Here is a 16,528-nt window from a genome sequence, read left to right on the forward strand (position 1 = left end):
AAGGTTGCCTCTCAGATCCCTTTTAAATCTTTCCTCTCTCACCATAAACCTATGCCCTCTAAATTCTATCCCTTTGTTCTAGATCTCCCAGGAGGGGAAACATCCTCTGAGCATCTACCCTGTTAAGTCCCCCTCAGAGTCTTACATGTTCTAATAAAATTATCTCTCATTCTTCTAAACGCCAGTAAGTGCAGACCAATGCTTACCAGCTTTTCCTCAGAACGTGGCTCCTTCAACCCAGGAATTGGCTTTGTTAACCTTCTCTGAACAGCTTCCAATGTTGGCATATCCCTCCTTAAGTACTGCAGATGGCCTATCAACAATGTGTAGTCCTTATTTTTACATCCCTTGCATTAAAAGCCAACATTCCATTTCTCCTCCTAATTACTTGGTAACTTGCCTCCAAGATAAATACTCATTGAATTCTGCATTGCGTGCTGCCCTCTCTCCAGCCTCTCTCCCCCTATTAACAAACTCAAGGAGCTTAATCCTTTTTAATTAATCTTCCTCTTTGAGCCATTAATCTTCTAGCATTTCCTGTTTCTACTGTATTTCAGATTCCTGGGTCTACAGTATTTTGCTTTTACATTACCGTGACTTTATCTTGCAATGAGACAGCAGGACCCTGTGGCATTACATCACTTCCTGAGGCGGTGATTACTGCTTTGCATCAGCATGACGTAGTCAGACTTTGTCCCTTATACTGCACATTCCTGTTAGTTTTGTCACTAATTTTGATACTAGGACCATGATCACCTCCCTCCCAGGTTTATTACCCACGCCACACTCTAGCTAACCCATTTTCAACTACTCCCCATGATCACCTGTCTGAGCTTCTCTTCTTCCCTGGCTTACTATCACCAATCCCTTTTATCACTCCATCCTTTTTTCTCTATCACTCTCTCTCTCTCTCTCTCTCTCTCTCTCTCTCTCTCTCTGGGCTCCCTCTGCCCCTTCCTGCTCACTGTTTACTCCCCCTTCTACCCCATCATCAGCACAGATACCACCTTTTGCTATCAATGTCACTGGAGTTAGAACATTAACTCTTAATCTGCTGCAGTCCTTGAAGTGTGGCTAATAAACTTATGAAAGGGTCACTGATGCATATTGTTGCTTCATAAGCCAAGATATTAGCTTCTATAAATTCAAAATGCATTGTATATCGCCATGTGAATTTGAAGCAAGTGCAGATCACCTACGTTGAGATTTCCATACCATTGGACAATGTATGAATGGGTTTGAATATAATTCTAATAATCTGGTATTGTGAGGCAGCAGTGCTAACCACTGAGCATCCAGAAAAAGTCCCTGCTTGTGAGCTTTTTAGATTTAGATTTGGGTTTTATTGTCATGTGTACTCAAGTACGGGGTACAAGAGTACAGTGAAAAGTGTACAGTGTCTCGCCACATGGCCCATCTTAGGTATAACTCCCTTACAACATTGTGGGTCCACAAATACAAAGGACTGCAGTGGTTCAAGGTGGCAACTCACTGCCACCACCTGACGGTCACATCAGGATTGGCAATAAACAAAGGTCCAGCTAGTGATGCCCACTTCCTGTGAATTTTTTTTTTTTTTTTGAAAACAGTATGATTATGACTCGTCCTCAGAAGAATTCAGGTCTGTGAGAAAAATCACTGCACAAAAGTGGCGAGTGTCTACATTTCATAGGGTCATTTACTATGTTGCAATCTGATATCACACACCATCTGTGGGTGGAGACCAGAGGTTCTACTCTAGCTTTTGGAGGGACCAGGTATATTTATATTAGCTCCTTAAGGTCCTGGCGATTATACTTGGCCATAGTTGTACCTATTGCTATCAGTGTAAAACTTTCTTATCGAAGGCCAGTATCTCTCCTGGACAGTGGTATATCTTCTACCACTGACCATTAGATATGCTGAAGCCAAAGCAAGGGTCAAGGAGCAGTGAAATTTCGCAAACAGCCATTGCCCATACCACATTCTGGTAAAGGTGGCACATAACACAAGGTGCCAGAAGTAGTCATCTGAGAAAACGCCATAAACTTCACAAAATGCATTGCACCTGCAATCAGAGTCATTGAGATGTACAGCACAGAGACAGATCCTTCGGTCCAACTCGTCCATGCTGACCAGATATCCTAACTTAATTTAGTCCCGTTTGCCAGCATTTGGCCCAGATCCCTCTAAACCCTTTCTATTCATATACCCATTCAGATGCCTTCTGAATGCTGTAATTGTACCACACCCTATAAGCCCATTCCATACACTCACCACCCTCTGTGTGAAAACGTTGCCCCTTAGATCCTTTTTGTATCTTTCCCCTCTCACCCTAAACCTATGCCTTCTAGCTCTGGACTCCCACCAACCCAAGGAAAAGACTATTTACCCTATCTATGCCCCTCATGATTTTATAAACCTCAATAACGTTAGCCCTCAGCCCCTGACGCTCCAGGGAAAACAGCCCCAGCCTATTCAGCGTCTCCCTCGAGCTCAAACCCTCCAACCCTGGCAACACCCTTGCAAATTTTTCAGAACCCTTTCAAGTTTCACCACATCCTTCCTATAGCAGGGACACCAGAATTGCACACAATATTCCAACAGTGGGCTAACCAATGTCCTGTATGGTTGCAACATGACTTCCCAACTCTTATACTCAATGTTTTGACCAATAAAGGAAAGCATACTAAACACCTTCTTCACTATCCTATCTACCTGAGACTGCACTTTCAAGAAACTGTGAATCTGCACTCCCAAACACTCCCCAAGACCTTACCCTTAATTAAGTCCCGAATTCTACATTTAATGTTCCTGGAGGTGGGGATCCTTCAGTGAATCCCCTCCGTGTCCCTGACATTTTGAATGTCATTTGAAAGCATCCCAAATAATCAAAACTGAGCAAAACATCTGAATTAGAACATAGAATATAACAGTACAGGCCCTTCGGCCCTCGATGTTGTGCTGACTTTTTAATCCTATTCTAAGATCAGACTAACCAACATACCCTTCATTTTACTAGCATAAATTGTTCTCTTTCTTGCAGACCTGACACATCGCTTCTCTGTTTTGTTACAAGAAAGGAGCAGTACTGTTTATTTTTAAAACTCATCCTGAACTTTCTGCCCTAAGCATTATGTCTTCATTTCTACGTTGCTGGTTTTGTCTGATTTTTATTAAACTGGATTGTTTTGATATGTTCAGGTTGATGTGAGTCTCCATTTAGTCTTGCAGCTGATTCTGTCCTTGATTTCAGTTACCAGACTGGAGGAGCGGGAAGCGGACATGAAGAAGGAATACAATGCATTACACCTGCGGCACACTGAGGTAAAGAGCTGAGATAATTGGTATGCTCATAAATAAACTGATCCTTATACAATGAGCTGAGTTTTGATGGAGGATCATTCGGGGATAAAAGACCAGGTTAGAGGTGAAATGTCATTGCAGGGGATTGCATATACACCCAGGTCAAATTGATATTTATCCCAAGATACTTGAGGTTTGATGTTTGTGAGAGTTTATGACTTAGTTGGTAGCATCCCTCCCTCTGAGTCAGAGGCTCCAAGTTTGAATCTCATTACAGGATAGCCGGGGAAGGTGTGCCCATTAATAATAATAAAAACAAAGGACTGGTGAAACTCGGCAGGTATGCCAGCATCTGTCGAGAGTGAAACATAGAATCATAATAGCCCTTTGGCCCTTTGTTTTATGACTGGCAAGGACACTATCATCTCAGTTCTAATCCAATTTTCCAGCACTTGGGCCATTGCTGTGTATGCCTTGATATTGCAAGTGCACGTCCAAACACCAGTACAACGTGATAGAGGTTTCTGCCTCTCCTCATCTTGCACCAAGTTCCAGATTCCCACCACCCTCTGGTTGAAAACCTTTCCTTCGTATCTCCTCAAAACCTTCTGCCCCTTACCCTTAAATCTACACCCTCCTGGTCAATAATCAAGCAGAATTCATATTTAGAGTCTGATACTGACAAAAGGTCATTTTAGGCAGGAAACGTTAACTCTGTTCCTTTCTGCACAGATGCTGCCAGACCTGCTGGGTCTCTCCAGCACTTTCTCCTTGTTTCAGATTCACAGTAACTTGCTTTTATTTTAGGTTAACAGCCTGTACATCGTTCCAACCCATTAGTCAGTGGCAGGTTAGTCAGTGATTCCTGGTCAGCAAGGTGAGTAAAGACCTTTTGGAGTGTCTCCATAGCTCCAGCCTACACCGTACAGATGGAATGTGTGATTAGCCGCATTAACCTGGACCCACCTCATGACCACCCTTCTCCCTGAGGCCATTCATGGGGTCAGCATTGCAGCACAGACTAGTTAATCTGGTTGGAGCGGTGTGATGTACTATCAGTTTTGTCTGGGTATATTTCACTCATCCTTTCTTCGTTGACTGTGTCTGAATTGTTGCTGTATCTTGCAGATGATACAAACTTACGTGGAACACATCGAACGATCCAAGATGCATCAAGTTGGGGGAAATGCACAATCTGATGGAACGATGACCGGGAGGAATAAGTAAGGAATGTGTTCAGTCAAGTGTATGTGCTGGAGTAGATTGCAGCTGCTGGGTTGCTTGATGGTGTCCAGAGGGGTGCCTTTCGTTATAATAGTGGAGCATATACTTTACGTTAACAATGTTGTTACATGGTGAAGAACCCTGTGGCTCACCTGATTTGAGACTCGATAAGAATAACATCTGACTAGCTGATTGTAGAGTTTGCTTTCAAACTTTTAGGTTGCAGAATCAAACTCTAAGTAGCTGCTTTCTCACATATTGTTAAAGATTACCTTTGCAGACTCTGATTACTTCGGACAGCAAGGGATCCTGTATTCTCAGCATTTCCCAGCAGAGTTTAGTGGCAGTATTGGGTCATTTTCTTGTCACAACTGCATCAATAATGAGTCATGCAATGATATCACCTCAGTGTCTTCACTGTGTCAGGATTGTGTTCGGGAGAGTTTTGTTAGGAGCAGATAACAGGACCCGAGTGGAATTATGACTGATGCTATTTCAAATTAAATATGACAGAGGAGTTGACTTTCACTTGGATGTAAAAATAAAGTTTGGGTTTGGTTACTGATTGTAGAAACAGCCCGATTATCATTTCTATGTTGGAATCTTACCCTGGGTGGTCATTCCTGGGTAACAGGTGGAAAATGGTCTCCAGAATGACAGGTTTGTATGAGCAAAGAACTGAGGCAGGAGTGATCAGTGCTTTTGAGATGCTGGAAGATGTAGATGTTGGCACGATCTCCATTTCTCAATAATCTGCTGGTAGAGAATGACAGTCCAAAATTGTCAAGTTGGAGGGAAAATAGTGTGTGGGGAGCTGGCTTCCATCAAAAATAAGGAATGGCATCTAGTTTTGTTCATGGCCTTTAGTCCTGTTGTAGGGAGGTAATGGACAGAGGATGGGTTCATTTTGACAGAAGTAAAAGGTAATTGGATGAGGCTTATCTCTGGATGGTCAGAGTGGTTTTGAGCAATTATGGATGCAAGGGTGAAGAATTTTTACATGGTGTTAACAGAAATATTGCTGTTTGTTACATTGGCTAATACGTTGGGATGTTCTTAGATCCATATAAATAGGTAAGCGCTTAAAATACACTATTAGCAGTAACAAGAACTAGTCAGAGGCTGGGAATCTCATAGGTAGTAACTCCCCTCCCCGACTCCCCATCTACAAGGCACAGGTCAGGACTGTGATGGATATCCTCAGTGAAGTGTAGCTACTGTTGGAATGTAGGAAATGTGGAAACCAATTGTCATGCAGCAAAATCCCAGAGACTGGAGTGAGGTGCATGACCAAGTATCTGGAGTATTTGACCAACAATACAGCTTGCATTTATAGATCATCTTTGACATAGCGAAATACCTCCAAAATGCTTTGAGTGCTGCCAAACAGAAATTAACACTAGACTACCGAAGGTGATATTAGCTGGGATGGTCAAAGACTTGAAGTTATATTTTAAGATTTATCTTAAAGGGGAAATGACAGAGATTTGGGGAGGGAATTGCAGAGCTCAGGGATAGATATTTGCCAGGACACTGGAGAAGCTCACCTCTTCCTTCTCCACCAAAAAATGCAGAGAGAACCTTAGTCTGAAACTTGGCGCCTCTGGTTCTAATGCATTTTTTCAGTAATGCACTGACTTTTAAATCCAAAGTTTGCTTCGGGCGTGAGGATTGAACCCTCATCCTTCTCGCTGAGGGGTGACAGTGCCATTTCCGAGCGAGGGCAGTCCCAGTTGTCATCCCTCTGATCCTTCACTTGGTTGAAAACTCGAAACCCAGCATGGATTAAGGATTGGGGTTGGAGGGGCAACTAGGGATGGGCAATAAATGGCCCAGCCAGCAGTGTCCATGTCCCATGAATGAATTAAAAAGTAGACACGCAGTGTAGTGACTGAGCTGTCCAAACTGGACTTTGACTTGTAAAGTTGCCAGGTGCCCTCCATAAGGAGGAGGACCCAGGAGCTTGTTGCTCTTTGTGACTAGGTCAACAAAGATCGGATGGTCCACGACCACCTGATGAAGGAGCGGCGCCCCGAAAGCTAATGCTTCCAGATAAATCTGTTGGACTATAACCTGGTGTGGTGTGATTTTTAACTTTGTCCACTCCAGTCCAACACTGGCACCTCCAAGTAATAACAAAGATCTGATAAGTGATTGGACAGTGGAACTTCCAGAATTCAAATCATAATGTGTGCCCAATAGGAGCTGCACTCTCTGTGCAAGGACATTGGAGCTCAAGTGGAAGTTAAGGGCCAGCCCAGCCCCGTGTTTGTGGTCACCCAGACCACAATGTATACCATGTTGTGAAAGAATGCAATCCAGGACTATGTGCTACAGGATTCAAGGCAATCCACCTAAATACAGGGAGGTGTTGGCCTTGTGCTACAATTGCTAAACCATTAATCCAGGTAATGCTCTGGGGTCCTGGGTTCACATCCCGCCTTGGCAGATGGTAAAATTTGGATTCAATGAAAAATAAAATCTGGATGACTGTGAAACCATTGTCGATGATTGGCAAAGCCCAGCTGGTTCACTGACTGCCCTTTAGACGAGAAAGGAAAGTAAGAATGCAAACTGATGAACGCACCGGAAATGAAAATGGCAGAAATAGAAGTGGTAACACCACTACTTGGAGGATCTCCTCCAAGTCATTCAGCCTCCCGATGTGGAAATAGATCCTATTCCTTCAGTGTTGCTGGGACAAAATCCTGGAATTCCCTCCCAATGGTTCATGGAGACAACTCTCCATTGTTTTCTCAAGAGGCAACTAGGGACGGGCAATAAATGGCCCAGCCAGCAGTGTCCATGTCCCATGAATGAACTAAAAAGTAGACACGCAGTGTAGTGACTGAGCTGTTCAACCTGGACTTTGACATGTAAGTTGCCAGGTGCCCTCCATAAGGAGAAGGACCCAGGAGCTTGCTGCTCTTTGTGACTCAGTGCCATTGCTATACAGTTGAGCAACTCCATTAGTCTGCATGGTTAGCATGAACTCATCTGTCCATTCCTGTGCAACGTGGACCCCACAGCTGGCTGAGATTAACCTCACAGCGATGGGGGTTATTTATAATTCACCCATTTTGACAGGTTTTGTTAGGAGTTGGATTCTGGGTAATCCAAGATAGAGGACAAGAACAATTTCCGGCTGCAACAGCTGCTCCTTGTTTGAGGTATTTTAGGTGCTGGAGGTGACTTCCTCGAACTCCAGGAGCAGCAAGTACTGTTTCATATACTGTTGCATTGTTTTGGAACTTTGGGAAAAAAAAAGTCAAAACAACAGCAATTTTAAAAGGGAGAAGAACAGACAAAGGAAGCACATGGTGAGGTCATTGCAGGAGCGAGGGACAGAGAGAACCTGCACAGTTACTGCCTTTGCTGTTTGAATTCACGTATCGTTGGACGTCGGAGTGCATCTGGGAAAATTTAACAAACAGTGAAATTCACAACTGATCTCTGAGAAACTGTTGGGTGAAGTTCACAGCACAGAATCAGATAAGTTAATCGTTGTTTTAAATGTGGCATACAGAGAATCTGCAGTAGTGAGTAGAGTGGGTTCTTTCTTGATTATATGTTTTTGGAGATATGTCTCTTGATTAAACTTAAAATATAAGCCATAACTATTAATTTAACCTGGGGCAGTGTTTGTAGAGGAATAAAACGGTGTTAATTTCTGGGTCTGTAGATTGTGAAGGAGCAAAAATGGCCTTTAGTAGAGTGATATGTACTACTTGTCAGATGTGGGAGTTTAAAGAGAGTTTAAGGGTTACTGCGGATTATATCTGCCATAAATACTGTTGGCTGTGGATCTTAGCAGATCGAATGGATCGGTTGGAGAGACAGTTAGAAGCAATGAGGAATTTGCAACAGCAACGGTATGTGATGGATGGCAGTTATAGGAAGGGGGAACAGCCTCAGATACAGTCACATAGATGGGTTAACTCCAGCAAATTAAGAGAGGTAGGCAGCTAGTGCAGGAGTCTTTTGTGGATATACCCATTTCAAACAGGTATGCTGTTTTGGAAAACATAGGGGGTGATGAATTCTGAGGGGAATGTAGCACGAACAGCCAAGTTTCAGGTATTGAGACTGGTTCTAATGCAACGTGGGGTATGTCAGGTTCCAAGAGACCAATTGTGTTAGGGGATTCTCTAGTCCGAGGTGTAGGCAGATGTTTCTGTGGCCAGCAGCGAAAAAGCAGAATGGTGTGTTGTTTCCCTGGTGCCAGGATCAGGGATGTCTCAGAGGGTACAGAATGTTCTCACAGGGGAGAGGGGCCAGCAAGAGGTCATTGTCCACATTGGGGAACGAACGACATTGGAAGGGAAAAGGTTGCGATTCTGAAGGGAGATTATAGAGAGTTAGGCAGAAATTTAAAAAGGAGGTCCTTAAGAGTAGTCATATCTGGATTACTCCCGGTGCTATGAGCTAGTGAGGGCAGGAATAGGAGGATAGAGCAGATGAATGCATGGCTGAGGAGCTGGTGTATGGGAGAAGGATTCACATTTTTGGATCATTGGAATATCTTTTGGGATTGAAGTGACCTTACAAGAAGGACGGATTGCACCTAAATTGGAAGGGGACTAATATACTGGCAGGGAAATTTGCCAGAACTGCTCGGGAGGATTTAAACCAGTAAGGTGGGGGGGGGGGGGGGGGGGGTGGTACCCAGGGAGATAGTGAGGAAAGAGGTCAATCTTAGACTGGTACAGCTGAGAACAGAAGAGAGTCAAACAGTCAGGGCAGGCAGGGACAAAGTAGGACTAATAAATTAAACTGCATTTATTTCAATGCAAGGGGCCTAACAGGGAAGGCAGATGAACTCAGGGCATGGTTAGGAACAGGGACTGGGATATCATAGCAATTACAGAAACATGGCTGAGGGATGGGCAGGACTGGCAGCTTAATGTTCCAAGATACAAATGCTACAGGAAGGATAGAAAGGGAGGTAAGAGAGGAGGGGGAGTGGCATTTTTGATAAGGGATAGCATTACAGCTGTGCTGAGGGAGGATATTCCCGGAAATACATCCAGGGAAGTTATTTGGGTAGAACTGAGAAATAAGAAAGGGATGATCACCTTATTGGGATTGTATTATAGACCCCCCAATAGTCAGAGGGAAATTGAGAAACAAATTTGTAAGGAGATCTCAGCTATCTGTAAGAATAATAGGGTGGTTATGGTAGGGGATTTTAACTTTCCAGACGTAGACTGGGACTGCCATAGTGTTAAATTTTTATATAGAGAGGAATTTCTTAAGTGTGTACAAGACAATTTTCTGATTCAGTATGTGGATGTACCTACTAGAGAAGGTGCAAAACTTGACCTACTCTTGGGAAATAAGGCAGGGCAGGTGACTGAGGTGTCAGTGGGGGCACTTTGGGGCCAGCGACCATAATTCTATTAGATTTAAAATAGTGATGGAAAAGGATAGACCAGATCTAAAAGTTGAAGTTCTAAATTGGAGAATGGCCAATTTTGATGGTATTAGGCAAGAACTTTCGAAAGCTGATTGGAGGCAGATGTTCGCAGATAATGGGACAGCTGGAAAATGGGAAGCTTTCAGAAATGAGATAACAAGAATCCAGAGAAAGTATATTCCTGTCAGGATGAAAGGGAAGGCTGGTAGGTAAAGGAAATGGTGGATGACTAAAGAAATTGAGGGTTTGGTTAAGAAAAAGGAGGAAGCATATATCAGGTATAGACAGGATAGATCGAGTGATTCCTTAGAAGAGTATAAAGGAAGTAGGAGGGAAATCAGGAGGGCAAAAAGGGGACATGAGATAGCTTTGGCAAATAGAATTAAGGAGAATCCAAAGAGTTTTACAAATACATTAAAGATAAAAGGATAGCTAGGGAGAGAATAGGACGCCTCAAAGATCATCAAGGCGGCGTTTGTGTGGAGCTGTAGAAAATGGGGAGATACTAAGTGAGTATTTTGCATCAGTATTTACTGTGGAAAAGGATATGGAAGATATAGACTGTAGGGAAAAAGATGGTGACATCTTGCAAAATGTCCAGATTACAGAGAAGGAAGTGCTGGATGTCTTGAAACGGCTAAAGGTGGATGAATCCCCAGGACCTGATCAGGTGTACCCTAGAAGTCTGTGGGAAGCTAGAGAAGTGATTACTGGGCCACTTGCTGAGATATTTGTATCATCGATAGTCACAGGTGAGGTGCCGGAAGACTGGAGGTTGGCTAACGTGGTGCCACTGTTTAAGAAGGGTGGTAGGGACAAGCCAGGCAACTATAGACCAGTGAGACAAAGAGGATTGATGAGGGCAGAGTGGTAGATGTGATCTATATGGACTTCAGTAAGGCGTTCGACAAGGTTCCCCATGGGAAACTGATTAGCAAGGTTAGATCTCATGGAATACAGGGAGAACTAGCCATTTGGAGACGCAAGTGGCTCAAAGATAGAAAAGTGGGTGGTGGTGGAGAGTTTGTTTTTCAGACTGGAGGCCTATGACCAGTGTAGTGCCACAAGGATCGGTGCTGGGTCCTCTACTTGCTGTCATTTACATAAATGATTTGGATGCGAGCATAAGAGGTACAGTTAGTAAGTTTGCAAATTACACCAAAATTGGAGGTTTTTGCAAGGTTTGTGAAGGTTTGTAGCTCCGGTTGAGGTTTTGGGTGTAGGTTTGCTCGCTGAGCTGTAGGATTGATATCCAGACGTTTCATTACCTGGCTAGATAACATCATCAGTGGCGTCCTCTAAGTGAAGCGAAGCTGTTGTCTCCTGCTTTCTATTTATATCTTTCTCCTGGATGGGATTCCTGGGGTTTGTGGTGATGTCATTTCCTGTTCATTTTCTGAGGGGTTGATAGATGGTATCTAGATCTATGTGCTTGTTTATGGCATTGTGGTTGGAGTGCCAGGCCTCTCGGAATTTTCTGGCATGTCTTTGCTTAGCCTGTCCCAGGATAGATGTGTTGTCCCAGTCGAAATGGTGGCTTTTTTCATCCTTGTGTAGGGCTACAAGGGAGAGAGGGTCGTGTCTTTTTGTGGCTAGATGGTGTTCGTGTATCCTGGTGGCTAACTTTCTTCCTGTTTGTCCTACGTAATATTTGTGGCAGTTCAGTTTAATTCAGATGAATGCACGATGCTGCATTTTGGGAAAGCAAATCTTACCAGGACTTATACACTTAATGGTAAGGTCCTCAGGAATGTTGCTGAACCAAGAGACCTTGGTGTGCAGATTCATAGCTCCTTGAAAGTGGAGTCGCAGGTAGATAGGATCGTGAAGGTGGCGTTTGGTATGCTTTCCTTTATTGGTCAGAGTATTGAGTACAGGAGTTGGGAGGTCATGTTGCGGCTGTATAGGACATTGGTTAGGCCACTGTTGGAATATTGCATGCAATTCTGGTCTCCTTCCTATCAGAAAGATGTAGTGAAACTTGAAAGGGTTCAGAAAAGATTTACAAGAATGTTGCCAGGGTTGGAGGATTTGAGCTATAGGGAGAGGCTGAACAGGCTGGGGCTGTTTTCCCTGGAGCGTCGGAGGCTGAGGGGTGACCTGATAGAGGTTTATAAAATCATGAGGGGCATGGATAGGGTAAATAGGCAAAGTCTTTTCCCTGGGGTGGGAGAGTCCAGAGCTAGAGAGCATAGGTTTAGGGTGAGAGGGGAAAGATATAAAAGAGACCTTCTGGGCAACTTTACCACGCAGAGGGTGGTACGTGTATGAAATGAGCTGCCAGAGGAAGTGGTGGAGGCTGGTACAATTGCAACATTTAAAAGGCATTTGGATGGGTATATGAATAGGAAGGGTTTGGAGGGATATGGGCCGGGTGCTGGCAGGTGGGACTAGATTGGGTTGGGATATCTAGTCGGCATGGACAAGTTGGACCGAAGGGTCTGTTTACATGCTGTACATTTCTATGACTCTATGAACCCCAGGTCAGGTGGGACTTGAGCCTTGAACACCTGCTCCAGAGCTAGGGACTTTACCGTTGTGCTACCAGATCCCTACACAATGGTGATCTTATCCTCTTTCTTATGTAGTTTTTCCCAACTCTGACTCCGACATCTAACTCAAAATACCTCAGCCCATCATTTGGTCCATTAATGTCACTGCTTCTACTTCTGTTTCATCGCTCTTCGGCTCCTGTAACTTACTGCATTTACTGACCAAGCCCTAGATTCAAGTCCCCTTCAATGGCTTCTCAAGCCATTGAATGAGAAGGACACAAGTCTTTGGTCGAGATGTTGCATGCTCCACAAGCAACACAATATTTAGGCAGTGTCGTGTGAATATGTGCATGTCTGAGTAGCAGACAACATGTGGTAATGGTTTCCTCAAGGTTAAGGTTATCTGGTTGAAGAACATAGAGATGTATGGCACGGAAATACATCATTCTGTCTAACCCGTCATGCCGACCAGATATCCTAAATTAGTCCAGTCCCATTTGCCAACACTTGGCCCATATCCCGCTAAACCCTTCCTATTCTTATATCCATCCAGATGCCTTTTAAATGTTGTAATTGTTCCAGTCGCCATCACTTCTGCTGGCAGCTCATTCCATACACGCACCACCCTCTGTGAAAATGTTGCCCCTTAGGTCTCTTTGTAAATCTTTCCCCTCTCACCCTCAATCTATGCCCTCTAGTTCTGGACTCCCCTGCCCAGGGAAAAGACCTTGTCTATTTATCCTATCCATGCCCCTCATGATGTTGTAAACCTCTGTGAGGTCACCCTTCAGCTTCTGACGCTCCAGGGAAAGCAGCCCCAGCCTGTTCAGCCTCTCTCCATAACTCAGACCCTCCAATCTTGGCAACGTGAGCCAAGTGCTTTGGGTAACTTATAAAGTAAAGACATGGCACACTGGGTGTTAGCAGGTAGGGGACAGACATCTGGAATGCTGCATTCTGTACATCAACCAACATTTGACAAAAGTATTGGTAATTCTCCACTAAGTTTGGAATCAAACTGCAGTAAGAACACAAGCAGCTCAGACAGCATCAGTGACGGGATGGAGAGTTAAGGCTTCAGGTTGATGATGGATGATGGAAATGTGTTGCTGGAAAAGCGCAGCAGGTCAGGCAGCATCCAGGGAACAGGAGAATCGACGTTTCGGGCATTAGCCCTTCTTCAGGAATGAGGAAAGTTGGTCCAGCAGGCTAAGATAAAAGATAGGGAGGAGGGACTTGGGGGAGGGGCGTCGGACCCTTTTATCTTTTATCTTAGCCTGCTGGACCTATCACATTTCTGACGCCCCTCCCCCAAGTCCCTCCTCCCTATCTTTTATCTTAGCCTGCTGGACCAACTTTCCTCATTCCTGAAGAAGGGCTAATGCCCGAAACGTCGATTCTCCTGTTCCCTAGATGCTGCCTGACCTGCTGCGCTTTTCCAGCAACACATTTCCAGCTCTGATCTCCAGCATCTGCAGACCTCACTTTCTCCGCTTCAGGTTGATGATCTTGAATCAGACACTGCCTGACTTAGAATCATCTAAATTATACAGTCCAGAAGAGGCCCTTTGGTCCATTGAATCTACAATGATTAAAAAAATACTATTCTTCATCTAGACTTGAGTCGTGAGTGTAGTGCTGGAAAAGTACAGCAGGTCAGGCAGCATCCGAGGAGCAGGAGAATTGACATTTCGGGCAAAAGCTCTTCATCAGGAATGGTGATGAAACCGAAACATCGATTCTCCTGCTCCTTGGATGCTGCCTGACCTGCTGCGCTTTTCCAGCACCACACTCTCAACTCTAATCTCCAGCATCTGCAGTCCTCCCTTTCGCCCGCTTAATCAAGGGTTGCTCCACTTTCCAGCACTTGGCCCCTGGAATTGAATGTTATGACATTTTGAGGGTCACCCAACTACTTTTTAAAGTTTGTGGTGTTTCCTGCCTAAACTACCCTCCCAGACAGTGCATTCTAGAAAGAGGTTTTTGTCAAGTGTGCTCTTTAGTCCTGCCTTTCACCTCAAAGTTATTCCTCATTGATTATGGGGAAAGCAGTTGTTCCTATCCACCCAGTCCAGGCTGGGTTTTTCCAGCTTTCTTCGGCCTTATTTCAGATTTTCAGCATCTGCGGCATTTTGCTTTTGTCTAATTAACAAAATTGGTGTAGAATGATTGACAGCATTGTTTATTGTGTTTAAGAAGAATAAAAAATAGGATTGGTGATTTCAATCTCATTTGCCAATGTAATAAATATTTAGTGGGGAAGCAATTTAATTTACTGTTTTCCGCACAACTTGGCAGTAGCATCCAATTAAATTGCCCTGTCTAAATTCCACTTTTCATCACAAATTAACCAGGGGCGCCTTGGCTAATGTGCTTCTGTCATCTTCAGTCAGATTAGATTATGTTCAGGTTTTGAGCAATTAAGTAAATACTCCCAGAGGACACTGATAGAATTGGTATTGTGCATTTTCCACAGCGAGAGAAAACTTTTATTGTTTAAGGTTAGGTGCCGATTGTATGTCTCAGTATTTCTGTAAGGTCACGCGATGTGGCAAGGTTGTTAGGACAGTCCTGGAAGGCATGCTTGTAGCTGATGCCTGTTGTCAGACACTGCCTCCAGCACTGATTGGCTCCAGTATTTGCATAGCACATGTGCCAAGTACTAATGTAATTTAATTCACAGAATGTGCTGCTGTCCCTGTGAGCAATCTCATTCGAATTCTTGTCATGCGACTTTACAACAGATGACTGTCTTAGCCCAAAGCATAAATAAAATCTTCCATCGTGACTCTGGTGCAGGATTAATGTCGTTTGAAACAAACGTTATTTCACCCAGACGGTCTACCTGGCTGATATGTGATGAATCGTTTTCTGATGTGTTGGGCTGAATGTAACATCTGAGACTATGACATTGGTTACACCAGCAAATATGCCTATCCCCATGGACTGGATACTACCAAGGCTTTACCAGGCAGTCAAAACAAAATCTAAAATTTGCAGATTTTAACTTTCATCAGAAAACTCTCCAAATTGGAGTTGGGAGTGGGTTGGAACAATCAAAGTTACAACATAAAAAGAGGACATTTGGCCCATCCTGAGTGGCTCAGTGGTTAGCACTGCTGCCTCACACAGCCAGGGACCCGGGTTCAATTCCACCCTCTGGCAACTGTCAGTCTGTGTGGAGTTTGCGCATTCTCCCTGTGTCTGCGTGGGTTTCCTCTGGGTGTTCCTGTTTCCTCCCACAGTCCAAAGATATGCAGGTTAGGTGTAATGGCCGTGGGAAATGCAGGGTTACACGGATAGGGTAGGGCGGGATGGGACTGGGTGGGATGCTGTTTGGAGGGTTGTTGTGATCTCGATGGGCCGAATGTACACAGTTTCTAAATCTGCTGTCCGTTCTAAGCTCATTTACCTGTACCTGGTCTGTAGCCTTGCAGCTTACAGCCCTCCTGGTACAAATCCACTTTCTTTTTGATTGAGTGCCCTGGGATGGTGTGGTGGTGATGTTATGTTGTGAAATGGAGTGAGTATGTAGGCAAATAATTTGGCCATGGTGAGCCCTGGTAAAAAGAGGACACTTGATATTGCATGAGTCCAATCTCCAATTATAACTGATGACTCCAGTGAACTATCCCCATAGAACTAGGGCAGACCTGAAAATAAAAGGCATCAGGTTGGGTATATGAATAGGAAGGATTGAGAGGGATATGGGCCAACTGCTGGCAAATGGGACTAGATTAGGTTAGGATATCTGGTTGGCATGGATGGGTTGGACTGAAGCGTCAATTTCCGTGCTGTACATCTCTATGATTGTGTTATACTGGGTTTCTGCTTTTTTTTTTGACTGCGGATTGGAAGAGAGTGGAAATTACTACTACCCTCTTATTGGAGCGATGAAAGGAGGCTTATGCAGTCACACAGCGGGAATATAACTATCATAATCTGTCTTCAAGAGTAAATGCCACTATCAGCACCCCTATTAAAGAAAGACGCACATAATTAGATAATAAGACAGCTGGTTAAGCATGAAGTTAGGCACAAATCCTTTCCTTTATTTACAGAATGCAATGATACCTCCAACTAACTGGGCAATGTTCCTGCAATGAGG

General features: G+C 44.1%; 1 protein-coding gene across 9 annotated transcripts in view; it reads left to right on the forward strand.

Annotated features, from left to right (window-relative positions):
- Positions 1–16,528, forward strand: part of mapk8ip3 (mitogen-activated protein kinase 8 interacting protein 3) — a 221,257-nt gene that overhangs the window by 50,800 nt on the left and 153,929 nt on the right. For all 9 annotated transcript variants that reach the window (XM_087997651.1, XM_087997645.1, XM_087997649.1 and 6 more), the window contains exons 3-4: positions 3,236–3,306; positions 4,414–4,508. In XM_087997651.1, coding sequence (XP_087853777.1) covers positions 3,236–3,306; positions 4,414–4,508 — 166 coding nt within the window. The remainder of the gene's footprint in view (positions 1–3,235; positions 3,307–4,413; positions 4,509–16,528) is intronic.

The sequence above is a fragment of the Chiloscyllium plagiosum genome, unplaced genomic scaffold, assembly GCF_037043375.1.
Source record: "Chiloscyllium plagiosum isolate Xiang-an unplaced genomic scaffold, Cpla_swu_hap1 HiC_scaffold_20, whole genome shotgun sequence".
Taxonomy (NCBI): domain Eukaryota; kingdom Metazoa; phylum Chordata; class Chondrichthyes; order Orectolobiformes; family Hemiscylliidae; genus Chiloscyllium; species Chiloscyllium plagiosum.